Below are 15,738 nucleotides of genomic sequence, written 5' to 3' on the forward strand. Positions count from 1 at the left end.
TTTTATATGTACAGCTCCATTAATTTTGATAGTTATATAATCACCTCTACAGTCAGGATATAGGATATCTCCATTGTGCTAGAGCTGGTTGGTTTTTTTTTTAATCTTCTGTTTTCGCAGAAATATGTGTATAAAGTAAAAGTAGATAAATAAAAAATAAACTTGGTTGAAAAACTGGCATAAGACCCAAATAGACATTTTTTTTTAAAGAAGACATAAAGGTGGCCAACGGGCACATTAAAAGATGCTCAACGTCACTAATCATCAAGGAAATGAAAATTAAAACCACAATATCACCTCATAGCTGTCAAGAATGGCATCGTCCAAAAGAACACAAATAACAAATATTGGCAAGGATGTGGAGAAACGGGAATCTTTATACACTGTTAGAGGGAATGTACATTGGTGCAGTCACTACAGAAAACAGTATGGTGTTTCCCCAAAAACCTAAAATTAGAATTACCATATGATTCGGCACTTCCACTCTTGAGCGTATACATGAACAAATGAAAATGCTAATTTGCAAAGAGACATGCACCACAATGTTCATAGCAGCATTATTTATTGTACAATCGCCAAGACATAGAAACAACCTAAGTGTCCATCAACAGATGAATGGATACAGAAGACGCTACATACACACACACACACACACACACACACACACACACAGATATGAATGGCCTTACCCTGGTGGCTCCAGTGGTAAAGAATCTGCTTGAAAGACAGGAGACACAGGTTCAGTCCCTGAGCTGGGAAGATCCTCTGGGGAAGAGAATGGCAACCCACTCCTGTATTCTTGCCTGGAAAATTCCAAGGACAGAGGAGCCTGGTGGGCTACAGTCCACAGGGTTGCAAAGAGTTGGACACAACTGAACAACTAACACACGTAGATATGAATAGTACTCAGCCATAAACGGAGAAGGCAGTGGCACCCCACTCCAGTACTCTTGCCTGGAAAATCCCATGGATGGGAGGAGCCTGGTAGGCTACAGTCCATGGGATCGCTAAGAGTCGGGCACGACTGAGCAACTTCACTTTCACTTTTCACTTTCATGCGTTGGAGAAGGAAATGGCAACCCACTCCAGTGTTCTTGCCTGGAGAATCGCAGGGACGGGGGAACCTGGTGGGCTGCCGTCTATGGAGTTGCACAGAGTCGGACACGACTGAAGTGACTTAGCAGCAGCAGCAGCCATAAAAAAAGAATGAAGTTTTGCCATTTGTTGCAACATGGATGGAGGGTATTTGACTAAGTGAAATAAGTCAGAGAAGACAAATACTGCATTGAATCACTAATATGTAGAGTCTAAAAGAAAATAGACTAGTGAATATAATGAAAAGCAGACTCACAGACGTAGAGAACAAACCAGTGTTTTTCAGTGGGGAGAGGGAAGTGGGGCAGAGCAAGACAGGGATAGGAGGTTAAGAGGTACAAACAACTATGTATAAAATAAATAAGCTGCAAGGATAATGCTATACAGCACAGAGAATACAGCCCATATTTTATAATAAGTATAAATGAAATATAACCTTTAAAATTGTGAACCACTCTGTTGAAGCTTATATAATATTGTACGTCAACTATACTTCAATTTAAAAAAAAATACCTTACCATGTGATAAGCTCTTTTTAAGTGTTTGCTGTTTTGATAAGAACAATTGCTTAAAATATAATCCTGACTAAAGCCTAAGCACTCTCTTCTATCTTGTCCTACTGAATAAATTTTTTGAAACTTTTAAATAAATTAAAAACGACAAAAAACACAGACCCTTTAAACAGATAAGTAATGTCAGATTTCCTGCCAGAAAGATTTTCTTAAGTTATCTGCACGGCTTAGGGACAATCTTTAATGATTCCTAAGGATTGTCCCCTGTTGCTGATGCCAGACTAAAAAATTAAATTAAGAAATGGTTTGTATCACTATCTAGCAAGCAAAGGATGTCTGTTGTCATCATATAACCATCCTTTTGTTTTCTGTGGTGTGTAGATCGTGCCGAATGAGCTCTTTGAAAAGCACTACAAGCATGGGAGCAAGTTTCTGACTTCATTTCCAGACGGGACAACGCAAATATTGTATCCTTTCTTTCGACAACTTATTTTCATTAGCTTATTTCTTCACAAAAAGAAAGCTAAAGAAAAAAGAGATTAAAAAAATATGAAGGAAAAAAGATAGATATGACCAAATCCTATCACACAGAGCAAAGCTATTAACATCTGTTTATAAATTTTTCCTTATTTTTTCCTAGGAGCAATTATACAATTCTTTAAAAATTAATTCTAAACAAGTTCTTCATTATTTTATAACTTACTCCCTTTACCTAATAATATTAGGCAATAAATACTCATAAACATTATGAGTATGTAATATGCAATAAATACAGAGATACTACACCATCTTTATATGCATATGGTATTCCATCATAGGGAGGAACTGTAATTCCTTTCATCTATCCACTAGTGCTGATCAAAGGTGGTTTCACAGTTTGGGGCTGCTTTATACAATGGCTAAATGGACAGCTTTGTGCGCACTTTGCTGCATACTTGTCACTTACTCCCTTGAATTAAATACCTAGAGATAGAAATTCTGGGTAAGAAAAAAGCCTTACTAGATTTTGTCCCCCAGAAAATGTGTACCAGTCTACACATCCATGAGCAGTACGTTGTTTTTTAATACAAAAATTCAATATCCATTTTATGGAACACCAAGTTATTGATCACTTGAACTTCTGCCTGATGGCCAGGCCATTTGCTATTTTGACACAAAGGCCATTTAATATCTCTGGGAAAGTAAAACAAAGCTATGAAATCAGGAGGAGTTTTTGGTGAACCAAGGGCCTCACTTTGTAGGAAAAAGTCATTTTTAGCCATAGTTGCCTCTATGTTTAGTCAAACCCCATCAAGAACCCAGAAAAATGACTTTATGGCATAAGAAGTGTAAAGAAGTTTTAGTTCCCCAAGCCCTGTGAGAAAGAGAGTAGGTTTTTCTTTCATTATATCAAAAATTTTTAAAATAACTTTCCAACTTGTAGCATTACTTATCACTTCCTGCCCTGGCTTTAATTCCTTTTCACTCCTTTGAAGACTAAGACTGATTTTCAAAATGATTCAGAATCAATTTTGTGTTTACTTCACTGCTGGACTTCCAATCAGTTTAGATTGGACTGAATATTAACAGTCCGTGAATTATCCTCAGTATATTTCATTCTTTGATGCTATTGTAAATGGAATTATTTTCTTAATTTCATCTTCAAAATGTTCACTGCTTAGAAATACAATTTTTTTCGTATATATTGACCTTTTAGTTTACAATCCTACTGAACTCTTTTGTTAGTTCTATGACATTGTTTTGTAGATTCCTTAGGATTTTCTTTTTTACAAGAGCGTGTTATCTGCAATTAGAGATAGGAGTTAACTTCTTCTGTTTCCAATGTAGATGCCTTCATTTCTTTTTCTTCCATAATATTTTCCTGATTGGAACCTCCAGCATGAGGTTGAATGGAAGTGGGGAGAGTGGACGTTTTTGTCTGCTTCCTGATCTTAGGGGGAAAACACCTAGTCTGCCATCAGTTAAGTGTGACGTTAACTGTGGGTTTTTGTTAGACATGCCTTATTTGGTTGAAGAGGTTCCTTTCTATTCTTAGTTCATTGAGTCATTTATTACAACAAGGTATTGGATTTTGTCAGATGCGTTTTCTGTGTCTATTGCAATGATCATCTCTATTTTTGCTCTTTTCTCTGTCAATGTAGTATGTTTCCGTTAATTTATTTTTAGATGGTAATCCAACCTTACATTCCTGGGATAGACTCGGGTTTGTTGTTGTACATATAATCCGTTTTATATTTTACTAGATTCCATTTGCTGGTATTTTTGGTGAGGATTTTTGTGTCTCATAAATATATTTTGATGCACACAGAAAGCATACATTTTTTTAGTAATTAACAGTGCTTCCCATTCATTTTCAGAACGCTTTATAGCTTCAAAGGACTCTCTCATAAATTAAATTTATTCTCAGACTAGTCAAAGACCATTAGAATAACTCAAATGACCTTAACTGATCTCAGTTACCCATCTGGAAACCTAGCCATCATCCGAGTGCCCAACAAGATAAATGGTTTCACTTGTATAGTCCAAGAAGACATGCCCACTAACCCTGCAATCCTGGCATTGCTAGATTCTTCTGGTAGAAGTTCCTGCTATCATCCCAATGGAAATGTCTGGTAGGCTTCTAGATTCCTCCTGCGGTTATTTTGTTTCTCGAGTTTCATGAAATTTTATTTTTCCTTTTATTTTTTCAACTTTTTTGAAATATAACTGACATATACTGGGTAAGTTACAAGTGTACAATGGTTATTGATTTGATACGCTTATATGGTGCAAAATGATTACTTCTGTAGTGTTAGCTAACAACTGCATCATGTCACATAATTACCATTTCTTTCTAAGACATTTAAGATCCACTGTCTTAGCAACTTTCAACTACATAACTGCAGTGTTAATGAAAATCACTGTGCTATACATTAGATTGCCAGATTTTATTCATCTTATAACTAGAAAGACAAAAATGAATTTAAGAAGATTTATTTAAATTAGTGGTCATAGGATAGGAATGTTCAATTCAGAGAAGTTTTTTATTTATGTCATCCCATATGGAGTGGAAAAATCCCAGGCAGTTACATAAAACAAAGCTCATCATATTTTTTCTATAAGCAGCAAGAAAATATAGCTGTACAATTTTAATATTAGGAAAAAAAACCCTCTAGATAAATTATATGACCACTCTAGGGATGTGAGATATAAACCCAGCAGTCTCTCTTTAGCCTAAATGCTGGCCTCATCAATGGAAATAATTTGCAACGGACAGCTGTCATACTCTGTTGTTTGAGATATAGTCCTAACAAGTAGGCATCCCATTGGAGAAGGAAATGGCAACCCACTTCAGTATTCTTGTCTGGGAAATCCCATGAACAGAGGGGCCTGGTGGATTACAGTCCATGGGGTCACAAAAAGAGTCAGATACAACTTAGTGACTAAACAACAAGGCACCCCATAGCTACAATGAACAGCACTTTTCCTATGAGCAACTATATAATTCTTTAAAAATTAATTCTTAACAGCAATATATAAAATCTCTAGCGATTAAGGTCCTGATGCCTTTGATCTACTATTTATATGCTCGGTGACCTTGTATTATTTCATTTAGCCTGAGAAAGTGAAATTTGAGTTCTAACTTCAAATACAATTTCAACTTTTTAAGTTTTTTAGAAAGAGATATTCTCTGCCTTTAAACTATTTACAAGTATAACAATCTCATCTTGAGAAACTCTGCCAATAAATTGACAAAAGTTTGAATACTCTGCCAGTACTTGAGAAAGTTAGGACACACGGAGCTATCAATATTGCACTTTTAGTTCAAAGGAGTAGTCAAACCATTATCCCCAGTTATATTGGAGGATTTCTACTTATCCTTCAGGGTTCAGTAGCAATTCTGTGGGGCTCCCCTGGTGGCTGAGTGGTAAAGAATCTGCCTGCTGATGCAGGAGACCTGGGTTTGATCCCAAGTCTGGGAGATCCCCTGGAGAAGGAAATGGCAACCCACTCTAGTATTCTTGCCTGGAAAACTCCATGGACAGAGGAGCCTGGCAGGCCTTAGTCTGTGGGGTGGCAAAAGAGTCAGACACGAGTTGACAACTGAACAATAACAGCAGTAATTCTGTATTACATTTATTTGGTAAGGCACAATATTGTCACCAAATATTCACTGGCTTCTAGGACTTTTCTGTACCAATGAACCCTTCCTACCCACCAAATGAACTCTGGGCCCCCTGACATGGCTCCTTAACACCCTCATAGACTCTTGTGTAGCAAGCCCACCTCTCCTGTAGGATTGAAGTTCCTTGAAGGCACACCCTGAATCTTTGCCACTACATACTATGTAAATGGCACACAATTTATCTAGATAATGTTAACCAAATGTTTTCTTCGCCCACATAGCATGATAAAACTAAATCTCCTTCCCAGAAACAATAAGATAACCACCTCAATTTCTCATTTGTATTTTTGCTATTAGATTACTGCTGCTACTCAAAATTGGGAAAATAAGACGTGAGTTATCCTATTCTAGGGGGCCCTCATGGCTGATTCATCTGATTTTTTAAAAATAATTTATTATCAAATTAAGCCAACTTTCTAAGTACCTAGAACCCTACCTATCCTCCCTCCCTGAGAAATACATGGTGAGCCGAGATGGAAGAATGTGATAGAGTGTGCAGAGGAGATCATGGAATAGAACGGCAGTCACTAGTGACACCAGATCTCAGACGGTACAGGGCTGCTTCTGTTGGTAATGTAGTAAAATGTGGCATTAGCGACTCTAAGAGATTGGGGCGCCTGGCTGGTGTCAGTTCCCCCTTCTATTCCATTACTGGGCTCTTCTTAACCACAGTGATCTCAAAAATGTTCCTGAGCCCTTTCTACCCATACCAGCCTTGATATCCTTGAAGTCCTGGCCCCCCAGTTGCTGTTAGAAAACAAGTCTCAGTACTGAGGCCAGTACAGCCTTTCCTAGAACTTACACTCACTGATATCCATACTGGCACAGGAAACGTCTAAGCACCAGTCCTCGCCCGTCTTCCAGGTAGAGCCTGCCTTCTTGTGTTTTTTCATGTCCAGACTAAATCTTCCCTGCTCCCTCTTAATCCTCCCCAGCACATCATTTTCCAGATCCCTTTATCATCCTGGTTCCACCTCTGGATGCATTTTGGTTTATCACTAGGTCTTAAACTACACCCAGTACTTCAAATTAGTATAGAATTCTGCCACAGTAATATGGCTCCTATGATTGTATGAGGTTTTCCACTATTCATATGCACATCGTGTTGTGTGCAGTTGTGTCCAACTCTTTGTGACCCTATGGACTGTAACCCAGCAGGCTCCTCTGTCCATGGGATTTTCCAGGCAAGAATAGTGGAGTAGGTTGCTGTTTCCTACTCCAGGGAATCTTCCTGAGGCAGGGATTGAACTCATGTCTCCTGTGTCCCCTTCATTGCCAGTGGATTCTTCACCGCTGAGCTGTCAGGGAAGCCGTAGACTATTGGCTAGTATAAACTGCTGCTCTCTTTGGTTAGCAAGTGGCAGAGCTAATTTCAAGGTTGAATTATAATGTTCCTGTTTATGATTTTTACTTTCCTTTCTCCTCAGGGTATACATCAATATCTTGGGTGGTCAATATTCAGATCAAGCTGGCAACAGAGTGAGGGCTTGGAATTGGTCAAGTTCCGTCACTTCCTCACCCTTTGTTTCATTTAAACCTGTGTTTCTGGCTTTGAACCATTACGTTGGAATCCGCATCTTAGAACAAGACAAGATTTCAATCACTTTTCTAGCAATGGGCCAACAGGCAAGAATCAGTGTCGGAACCAAAGTGAAGGTAGGTCCATTTTTATAAACATTTTAAAGCATTTAGAATAATAAGAGTAAAATAATGTTAGTTAGTGTTATTACTGACAGATTATACTTGTGTGTAATCTATGGTGCACCACTGTGAATTTTGAAATTCAAGGAAAAAACAGTGAAAGTTTTATATGGAATTGAATTCATACAGAATTGAGACAGCCTTATTGTTTCTTCTTCCTCAAATTCCTTTTTAGTTCAAACTTGATTCCAAGTAACATTTACTGAGTGTCTACTGTATGAGTGAAGTGAAGTGAAGTCGCTCAGTCGTGTCCGACTCTTTGCGACGCTATGGACTATAGCCTACCAGGCTCCTCTGTCCATGGGATTTTCCAGGCAATAGAACTGGAGTGGATTGCCATTTCCTTCTCCAGCGGATCTTCCTGACCCAGGGATCGAACCTGGGTCTCCCACGTTGTAGACAGACGCTTTTACCATCTGAGCCACCAGGGTAGTGCAGCTTTGAGGTTTGGGTTTTAGTATTTTGTATTGTTTTTCTCTGTGTTCTAGCTGAAAGCCTTTGGCTGAGTCAGGAGACCTGGGTTCTGACCATGTTCAAGACCCAACACAAGCCCTGTTTCCTTAGAGACACTTCCCAGACCTCCTTGCCCTTTGTCCAAACAAGGTCAATCATGTCCTTCTCTAGGTTGTCCATGTACTCATCTCTGTCCATGTGTATGCTTGCTGAACTATTGAACTATGCGCCTTACTTGCCTTTGTGGCTGCCTTTCCTACTGGATGGTGAGCTCCTGCAGGATAGAATCTCTTTCTTACTGATTTCTCTACACCGCCCAGGGCATGGCCCAAAGAACACTCTCAGTGACCAGCAATGCTGCACGATGGTTAAGAACACAGACTTAAGTTTACAGGACATAGTTTCAAACCTCAACACTTAGCTAAGCTGGTGAACTTGAACTTCAGTGCCCTCCTCTATAAAATGGGGATGATTCCTCTATTATACTATTGATTTCTGTGATGATTCAATGAGAATATAAAGTGCTTAGCATGTTTCTTGGCACCAACTACTTAATAAATGATAGCTCAATAGAGATGTTTGTTGTTGTTTAGTTGCTAAGTCCTGTCCAACTCTCTTGCAATCCTATGGATGTAGCCCACCAAGCTTCTCTGTCCATGGAATTTCCCAAGCAAGCCCCAATAGAGACGTAGAATTTCTCAATTATATCTCAGTAAAGCTGAAATATATATATATGCATCTGTGTGTATAGATTCAAGGGATTAGATGTATAAAAATTACATGTATATAAATAGATTACATGTATATAAAAGGGATTACATGTATATACACAGATTCAAGGGATTAGATCTGATAGACAGAGTGCCTGAAGAATTATAGATGGAGGTTCGTGACATTGGACAGGAGGAAGTGATCATGACCATCCCCAAGAAAAAGAAATGCAAAAAGGCAAAATGGTTGTCTCAGGAGGCCTTACAAATAGCTGAAAAAAGAAGAGAAGTGAAAGGCAAAGGAAAAAAGGAAAGATATACCCATTTGAATGCAGAGTTTCTAAGAACAGCAAGGAGTGATAAGAAAGCCTTCCTCAGTAATCAATGCAAAGAAATAGAGGAAAACAATAGAATGTAAAGACTAGAGATCTCTTCAAGAAAATTAGAGATACAAAGGGAACATTTCATGCAAAGATGGGCTCAATAAAGGACAGAAATGGTAGGGACCTAACAGAAGCAGAAGATATTAAGAAGAGATGGCAAGAATGCACAGAACTATACAAAAAGATCTTCATAGCCCAGATAACCACGATGGTGTGATCACGCACCTCGAGCCAGACATCCTGGAATGCAAAGTCAAGTGGGCCTTAGGAAGCATCACTATGGACAAAGCTAGTGGAGGTGTAATGGAATTCCAGTTGAGCTATTTCAAATCTTAAAAGATGATGCTGTGAAAGTGCTGCACTCAGCAAATTTAGAAAACTCAGCAGTGGCCACAGAACTGGAAAAGGTCAGTTTTCATTCTGATCCCAAAGAAGGGCAATGCCAAAGAATGTTCAAACTACTGCACAATTGCACTCATCTCACATGCTAGCAAAGTGTGAAGTTGCTCAGTCATGTCCAACTCTGTGACACCATAGATGTAGCCTACCAGGCTCCTCTGCATTTTCCAGGCAAGAGTACTGGAGTGGGTTGCCATTTCCTTCCCCAGGGGGTCTTCCTGACCCAGGGATTGAACCTAGGGTCAATCAGGTCATTGCAGGCAGATGCTTTACCATCTGAGCCATACGACTTAACACACGCTAGCAAAGTAACGTTCACATGTTTGGGAACGTATGTACACCCGTGGTGGAGTCATGTCAATGTATGGCAAAACCAATACAGTATTGTAAAGTAAAATAAAGTAAAAAATAAATTAATTAATAAATAAAATTCAAAAAAAAATTCTCCAAGCCAGGCTTCAACAGTACGTGAACTGTGACTTACAGATATTCAAGCTGGATTTTAGTTAAGGCAGAGGATCCAGAGATCAAATTGCCAACATCATAGAAAAAGTAAGAGAGTTCCAGAAAAACATTTACTTCTGCTTTATTGACTGTGGCCAAAGCCTCTGATTGTGTGGATCACAACAAACTGTGGAAAATTCTTAATGAGATGGGAATACCAGACCACCTTACCCGCCTCCTGAGAAATCTGTATGCAGGTCAAGACGTAACAGTTAGAACTGGACATGGAACAACAGACTGGTTCCAAATCAGGAAAGAAGTATGTCAAGGCTGTATATTGTCACCCTGCTTATTTAACTTATATGCAGAGTACATCATGTGAAATGCTGGGCTGGATGAAGTACAAGCTGGAATTAAGATTTCCAGGAGAAATATCAATAACCTCAGATACGCAGATAACACTGCCCTTATGGCAGAAAGTGAAGAAGAACTAAAGAGTGTCTTGATGAAAGTGAAAGAGGAGAGTGAAAAACTTGGCTTAAAACTCAACATTCAGAAAACTAAGATGGCATCCGGTCCCCTCACTTCATGACAAATAGATGGGGAAACAATGAAAACAGTAAAAGACTGTATTTTTGGGAGCTCCAAAATCACTGAAGATGGTGACTGCAGTCATGAAATTAAAAGACACTTGCTCCTTGGAAGAAAAGCTATGACCAACTTAGCATATTAAAAAGCAAAGACATTACTTTGCTGACAAAGGTCCATCTTGCCAAAGCTATGGTTTTTCCAGTAGTCATGTATGGATGTGAGAACTGGACCATAAAGAAGGATGAGCACTGAAGAACTGATGCTTTCAAACTGGGTTGCTGGAGAAAACTCTTGAGAGTCCCTTGGAGCACAATGAGATCAAACTAGTCAATTCTAAAGGAAGTCAACCCTTAATATTCATTGGAAGGACTGCTGTTGAAGCTGAAACTCCAATACTTTGGCCACCTGATAGGAAGAACTGACTCATTTGAAAAGACCCTGATGCTGGGAAAGATTGAAGGCAGGAGGAAAAGGGGACAACAGAGGATAAGATGGTTGGATGGCATCACTCACTTGACGGGCATGAGTTTGAGCAAGCTCCAGGAGTCGGTGAAGGACAGGGAAGCCTGGCGTGCTGCAGTCCATGGGGTCACAAAGTGTCAGACACGACTGAGTGACTATATATAGAACATACATAATATGTGACTTTGAATAAGTATCCTAAGCTCTGAGGACCTTATTTCATCAATTATTCAAGGAAGAGATGGCTCCAAACTCCAAAGACATCTTCAGTTTCTAAAATGTCTATACATTTAAGTAAGTGGAAATATGACTTCAGGATTCCATATAGGTAGGGATATTTCATAAACACCAAACAAAAGGGAGACTTCAGATTCAGTCAACAGACAGCGAGGGTCCACACTGTGCTAAGCAATATTCAAGCTGCTTCCAGTCGATCTAGCTACTGCAGTCAGCTGGCAAGTCCAAACAAGTTTCTTCCTTGGTTAGAAATCTACAATATAGCCTCTTTTTGGTTCAATACATTCATGGTAAATGGATCCTTAGCAAAGATGTCAAAAATGCTCTGTCTCTTTCTCCTCGCCTCTCTCCTTCGAAATGAGTTTTAATCAGAAGAACAGTTGGTGCAAAAGAAAGAATCTGATGTTAAAAAGTTTGCTTTTCTCATTATCCTCATAATGACCCTTTCAGTTTTTTAAAATTGCAAAAGTGACATGTGAATACACTGTTATATTTGAATCTTCAAATAATACAGACATAAAAGAGTTAAAAACGATATTCCTCCCTTCCATCCTTTCTTCTAATCCTCTTCCCAAAGGTAATCACATTGAAAATTTGGTGTGTATTTCTCTTTTCTATATATTTATAAATTATTCATCTACATCTTTTTAAAAATAAAAATTGCATGTCTACACTGATTGTACTATTAGACTTGTTCTATTTGTTTCTGTTTTCCACAAGTTAAATGGAATATCTTTCATGTCTAGATATCCAAGTAAATTTGTCCATTTGGTTGTTGCATAGTATTACACGTTTACTGCGGTTACTATATGCTAAATCTAATGCCCTCTCAGTGACAATGGGCACACATAGTTTCTCACCCCTCTCCCCCTGGAAGCATTTCCTCTCTTGCTTCCAGGAGTTACTCTGCCTTGATTTTGCTTCCACCTCAGGGACTACTCCTTCTCATTTTTCCTTTCCTATTTTCTTCACCTCCCCTCTTTTAAATACTGAAAGGCTCCAGGGCCTGTCATTGGGCTCACCTCTTCTCTCTCTGTACTAACTCCCTCGTTAGTTTTTTTGTCCTGAAATACCATCTGCTTGCTGATAACCCCTCCTTTGATCTCCAGGTGGATCTCCCAGGAACTTTAAACTTGAATATCTCTGATTCCAATCCTGCATCTCCATCTGGCATCTAAAGAGTATTAGGAACTTCACAGAGCAAACTGACATTGGAAGGCATGTTCTTCCTTCGGTCTTCTCCGTCTCAGAAAGTGGCAACACCTTGCTTTCATTTGCTCAGACCCAAAACTTTGGGGTTGGTTCTCTCTTCTCTGTCCATGTCTTTCATCTGCAAGTCCTCTAAATGCTACCACCAAGATGTCACCAGATTCCAACACTCCTTGCATCCTTCATTACTGTTACCTCATCTGCCTCATGTATCTAGTTAATCCATCTTGTTTAAATTATTACAATAGCCTCCTCCCGAGTGTCCCAGCTTCCACTCTTCCCAAAGTCAATTCTATCATGATAGTAAGGGTGATATTTTGAAAACATAATTGATATTTATAGGGCATTCCATTCAAAAGCAGCAGAATACACATTCTTCACAAGTACACATGGAACATCCTCCAGGATTGCTGGCCGACAAAGTCAGCCTCAGTAAATTTAAGAAAATTGAAATCATATCAAACATTTTTTCCAATCACAAAGCTATAAGATTAGAAATAAACCACAAGAAAAAAAAAACTGTAAAAAACACAAACACATGAAAGCTAAACAATATGCTACTAAACAACCATTGGGTCACTGAAGAAATCAAAGAGGAAATCAAAAAATACCTAGCGACTAATGAAAATGGTCTATCTAGTGATAAAACACCTACACTACGATACATGATCTGGACTTCCTTTTTAAATATTTCTCCGTAGTCCTCTTTTCTTACCCACTTTGCTCTAGCCACCGTGGCCTTTTTGCTGTTGTGGACAATGCCATGCACATCACTGCCACAGGGCTTTTGCACTTGCTGTTCCCTCAACCTAAAATGCCCCTTACCCCACTTAGCACTTCCCTCAGGTTCTGCTCTCAGAGTCCTTTCCTGACCGCCTGTGTAAACTCCCAGCAGCCCACCCCACCCTACCGTGGCATGCATATAGTGCTTTTGTTTTCTTTCACTTCTGTATAGTCTATGAGTGCTATTTTGATTTCTTCAACTCAGTAGTTACTGAACTTTCAAATGAGGTTTTTAAAATTTGCTACCTTTTCTCGTTAACTTCTAAATGGTCAAGGAATATGGCTTGTATTTTTTCTTGCTATTTAGAATGCAGGGATATTTTCTTTGTAGTTGATGACATAATTTATGACTGTTCCATGTATATTTGACCCCCCAGATGGTTGAATGTCTATTGGCACAAATTGTATAATGTATGTTTAATTGTTCTATTCATACTTCTCTCTATATCCTTTTCTTCTTATATTGTTGGTTTATTTCTGAGAGATGTATGAAAATATCCCAGTACAACTGTGAATTTGTCCATTTTTTGTATAATTTCTATCAGGTTTTGCTTTGTCTTGTCTTGAAGTTCTGTGGTTAGGAAATTCAAGGTGTTGTCTTCATGGTGAGTTACACCTTTCACCCCTGGGCCAGCTCACCTATTGGCCCTTCAGCTTTGTGTCCATTATGTGACTCAGAGTATCACTGAGGGGTTTTGTTTCTATTTTGACAAAAAAATTTAACATCATCAATATGTGTCCCTCTTAATGCTCTTTGCCTGAAATGCCATCCTAATGTTCACTTGACTTTGAGCTCAGAATATGTGTGTTCTGGACTAGTGGTTTCATTTGATCATTTATCTCTCAGTTGGACATGGTCCCAGCTGCTTCTTAATTTTCAGGAATTCCTTAAGATTATTCCTGCTGATAAAAATCTTTCCTATTTCCTATTGATTTACTCTCTGAAAACGTTTCCCATTTTATGGGATTTGAAGGAAAACTAAAAATGGTGATTAACCCTTTATTTCTCAGCTATCTCAACCTCCTTCCCCCATCCCTCTTTCCTTTCTCTCTCCCTTCCTTCCAAGGTGGGGAGGGGTGAGAATGCAGAAGAATACTGTGATCTCACATCTCTGGCAGATGAATAAATGGTCACTCTGCCTGCAGGAGGTAGCAGATGGGCTTGCTTTTTAGCCCACCCCACTGAAATTACATGCCCCTCCTGGGCTGGTCCTAAAGCTCAGCCTTGGAAACATTCCAGGCAAGGCTTGGGACCCTTGACCTTCCTGCAGCTCAAGGAGACAGCATCAGCCTGAGTCACCCAAGGCTGAGAGGACATGGGCGGCACAGAGGGCAAGGAAGGGTCTTGGGAATGTTCATGTGCAGCAGCTCCTGGAGGTGGGGGTGCATTCAGGAGAAGAAAAGGAGTGTCGGTCATCCCAGGGCCTTCTGGAAAGCCCAGCTCAGGTGCTCCCCACCGCCTTCCCAGCCTCCAGGCCAGCACTCACTCCACACTGGGTGTGTCCCAGGGACAGGATAACTATAGCATTTCTGTGCCCTCCTCCATAGATGCTGGTGAAATAGTATATGCTGTTATAATGACTTGAATGCATTGTAAGCATTTGAAAGAAAGTATGCAAATTCTGTTTGGTCTGGTCTGCTCTAGTCTCTCAAATCTCCAGAGCTCATTCCTGTTCAGATCAGAATTAATACCACTGCCCCTATTTATAGATAACAATGGCACCCCACTCCAGTACTCTTGTCTGGAGAGTCCCATGGACGGAGGAGCCTGGTAGTCCATGGGATCGCGGAGAGCCGGACACGACTGAACAACTTCACTTTCACTTTTTACTTTCATGCATTGGAGAAGGAAATGGCAACCCACTCCAGTGTGCTTGCCTGGAGAATCCCAGGGACGGGGGAGCCTGGTGGGCTGCTATCTATGGGGTCACACAGAGTTGGATAAGACTGAAGCGACTTAGCAGCAGCAGCAGACTCACAGGGGACTCCAGCCGCTAACTAGTGTTGCCTCTCGCCTCCTCCCACCTCCTGCTTCTGCAGTCACTATTTCCACACGGAACCCTGAGCTTCCTTTCTGTTTCTCTTTGCTGAAAAGCTGCTAAATGCCAAGGAGATTCCAGCACTCCGATACCTGAACGGAGATGACCTTCTTCTGCTGGCCAGTTTAATAAAGATCCGACGCCTGTTTCATAAACTGGAAGGATGTGTGAATTTCCCCTCCAGCCAGGTTTGGGAAAAATTAAAGCAACCTTCCTACCTTTCTTCACTTTCTCTAAAACTAATTGCTCTTTGTCACAATTCTGGTATGAAGCAAGATATAATAACAACAATAGCAGCTATGATAAATGAAAACATTTAACGAATGACGATGGTGCTTTCATTTGTTCTGTTGTGTTTTTCTGGGAGGCAGTGTGGGAGATCTCAAGAAAAGTGTGCACAATGACTAGGAAATACAAATTTGGAGCACATCCTGAGTCATCCCTGGTTTGCACTCTTGGTCGGAAAACTAAACCACTGACTTTGGGGACAACAGAGAATGAGTAAGTCAGCCAAAGGCCTTATTTTTCAGTCAGAGTTCCATCAGGAAAACAGAA

The 15,738-nt window shown here is 39.8% G+C and overlaps 1 protein-coding gene across 1 annotated transcript in view; it reads left to right on the forward strand.

Annotated features, from left to right (window-relative positions):
- ERICH6 (glutamate rich 6) overlaps positions 1–15,503 on the forward strand; it is a 41,839-nt gene extending 26,336 nt beyond the window's left edge. The window contains exons 11-14 of the mRNA XM_068987877.1: positions 1,989–2,074; positions 4,064–4,219; positions 7,200–7,428; positions 15,240–15,503. Of these exons, the coding sequence (XP_068843978.1) occupies positions 1,989–2,074; positions 4,064–4,219; positions 7,200–7,428; positions 15,240–15,503 (735 nt within the window). The remainder of the gene's footprint in view (positions 1–1,988; positions 2,075–4,063; positions 4,220–7,199; positions 7,429–15,239) is intronic.
- The last annotated feature ends 235 nt before the right edge of the window (positions 15,504–15,738 follow it).

This window comes from Capricornis sumatraensis, chromosome 1 (assembly GCF_032405125.1).
Source record: "Capricornis sumatraensis isolate serow.1 chromosome 1, serow.2, whole genome shotgun sequence".
In the NCBI taxonomy this organism is placed as follows: Eukaryota; Metazoa; Chordata; class Mammalia; order Artiodactyla; family Bovidae; genus Capricornis; species Capricornis sumatraensis.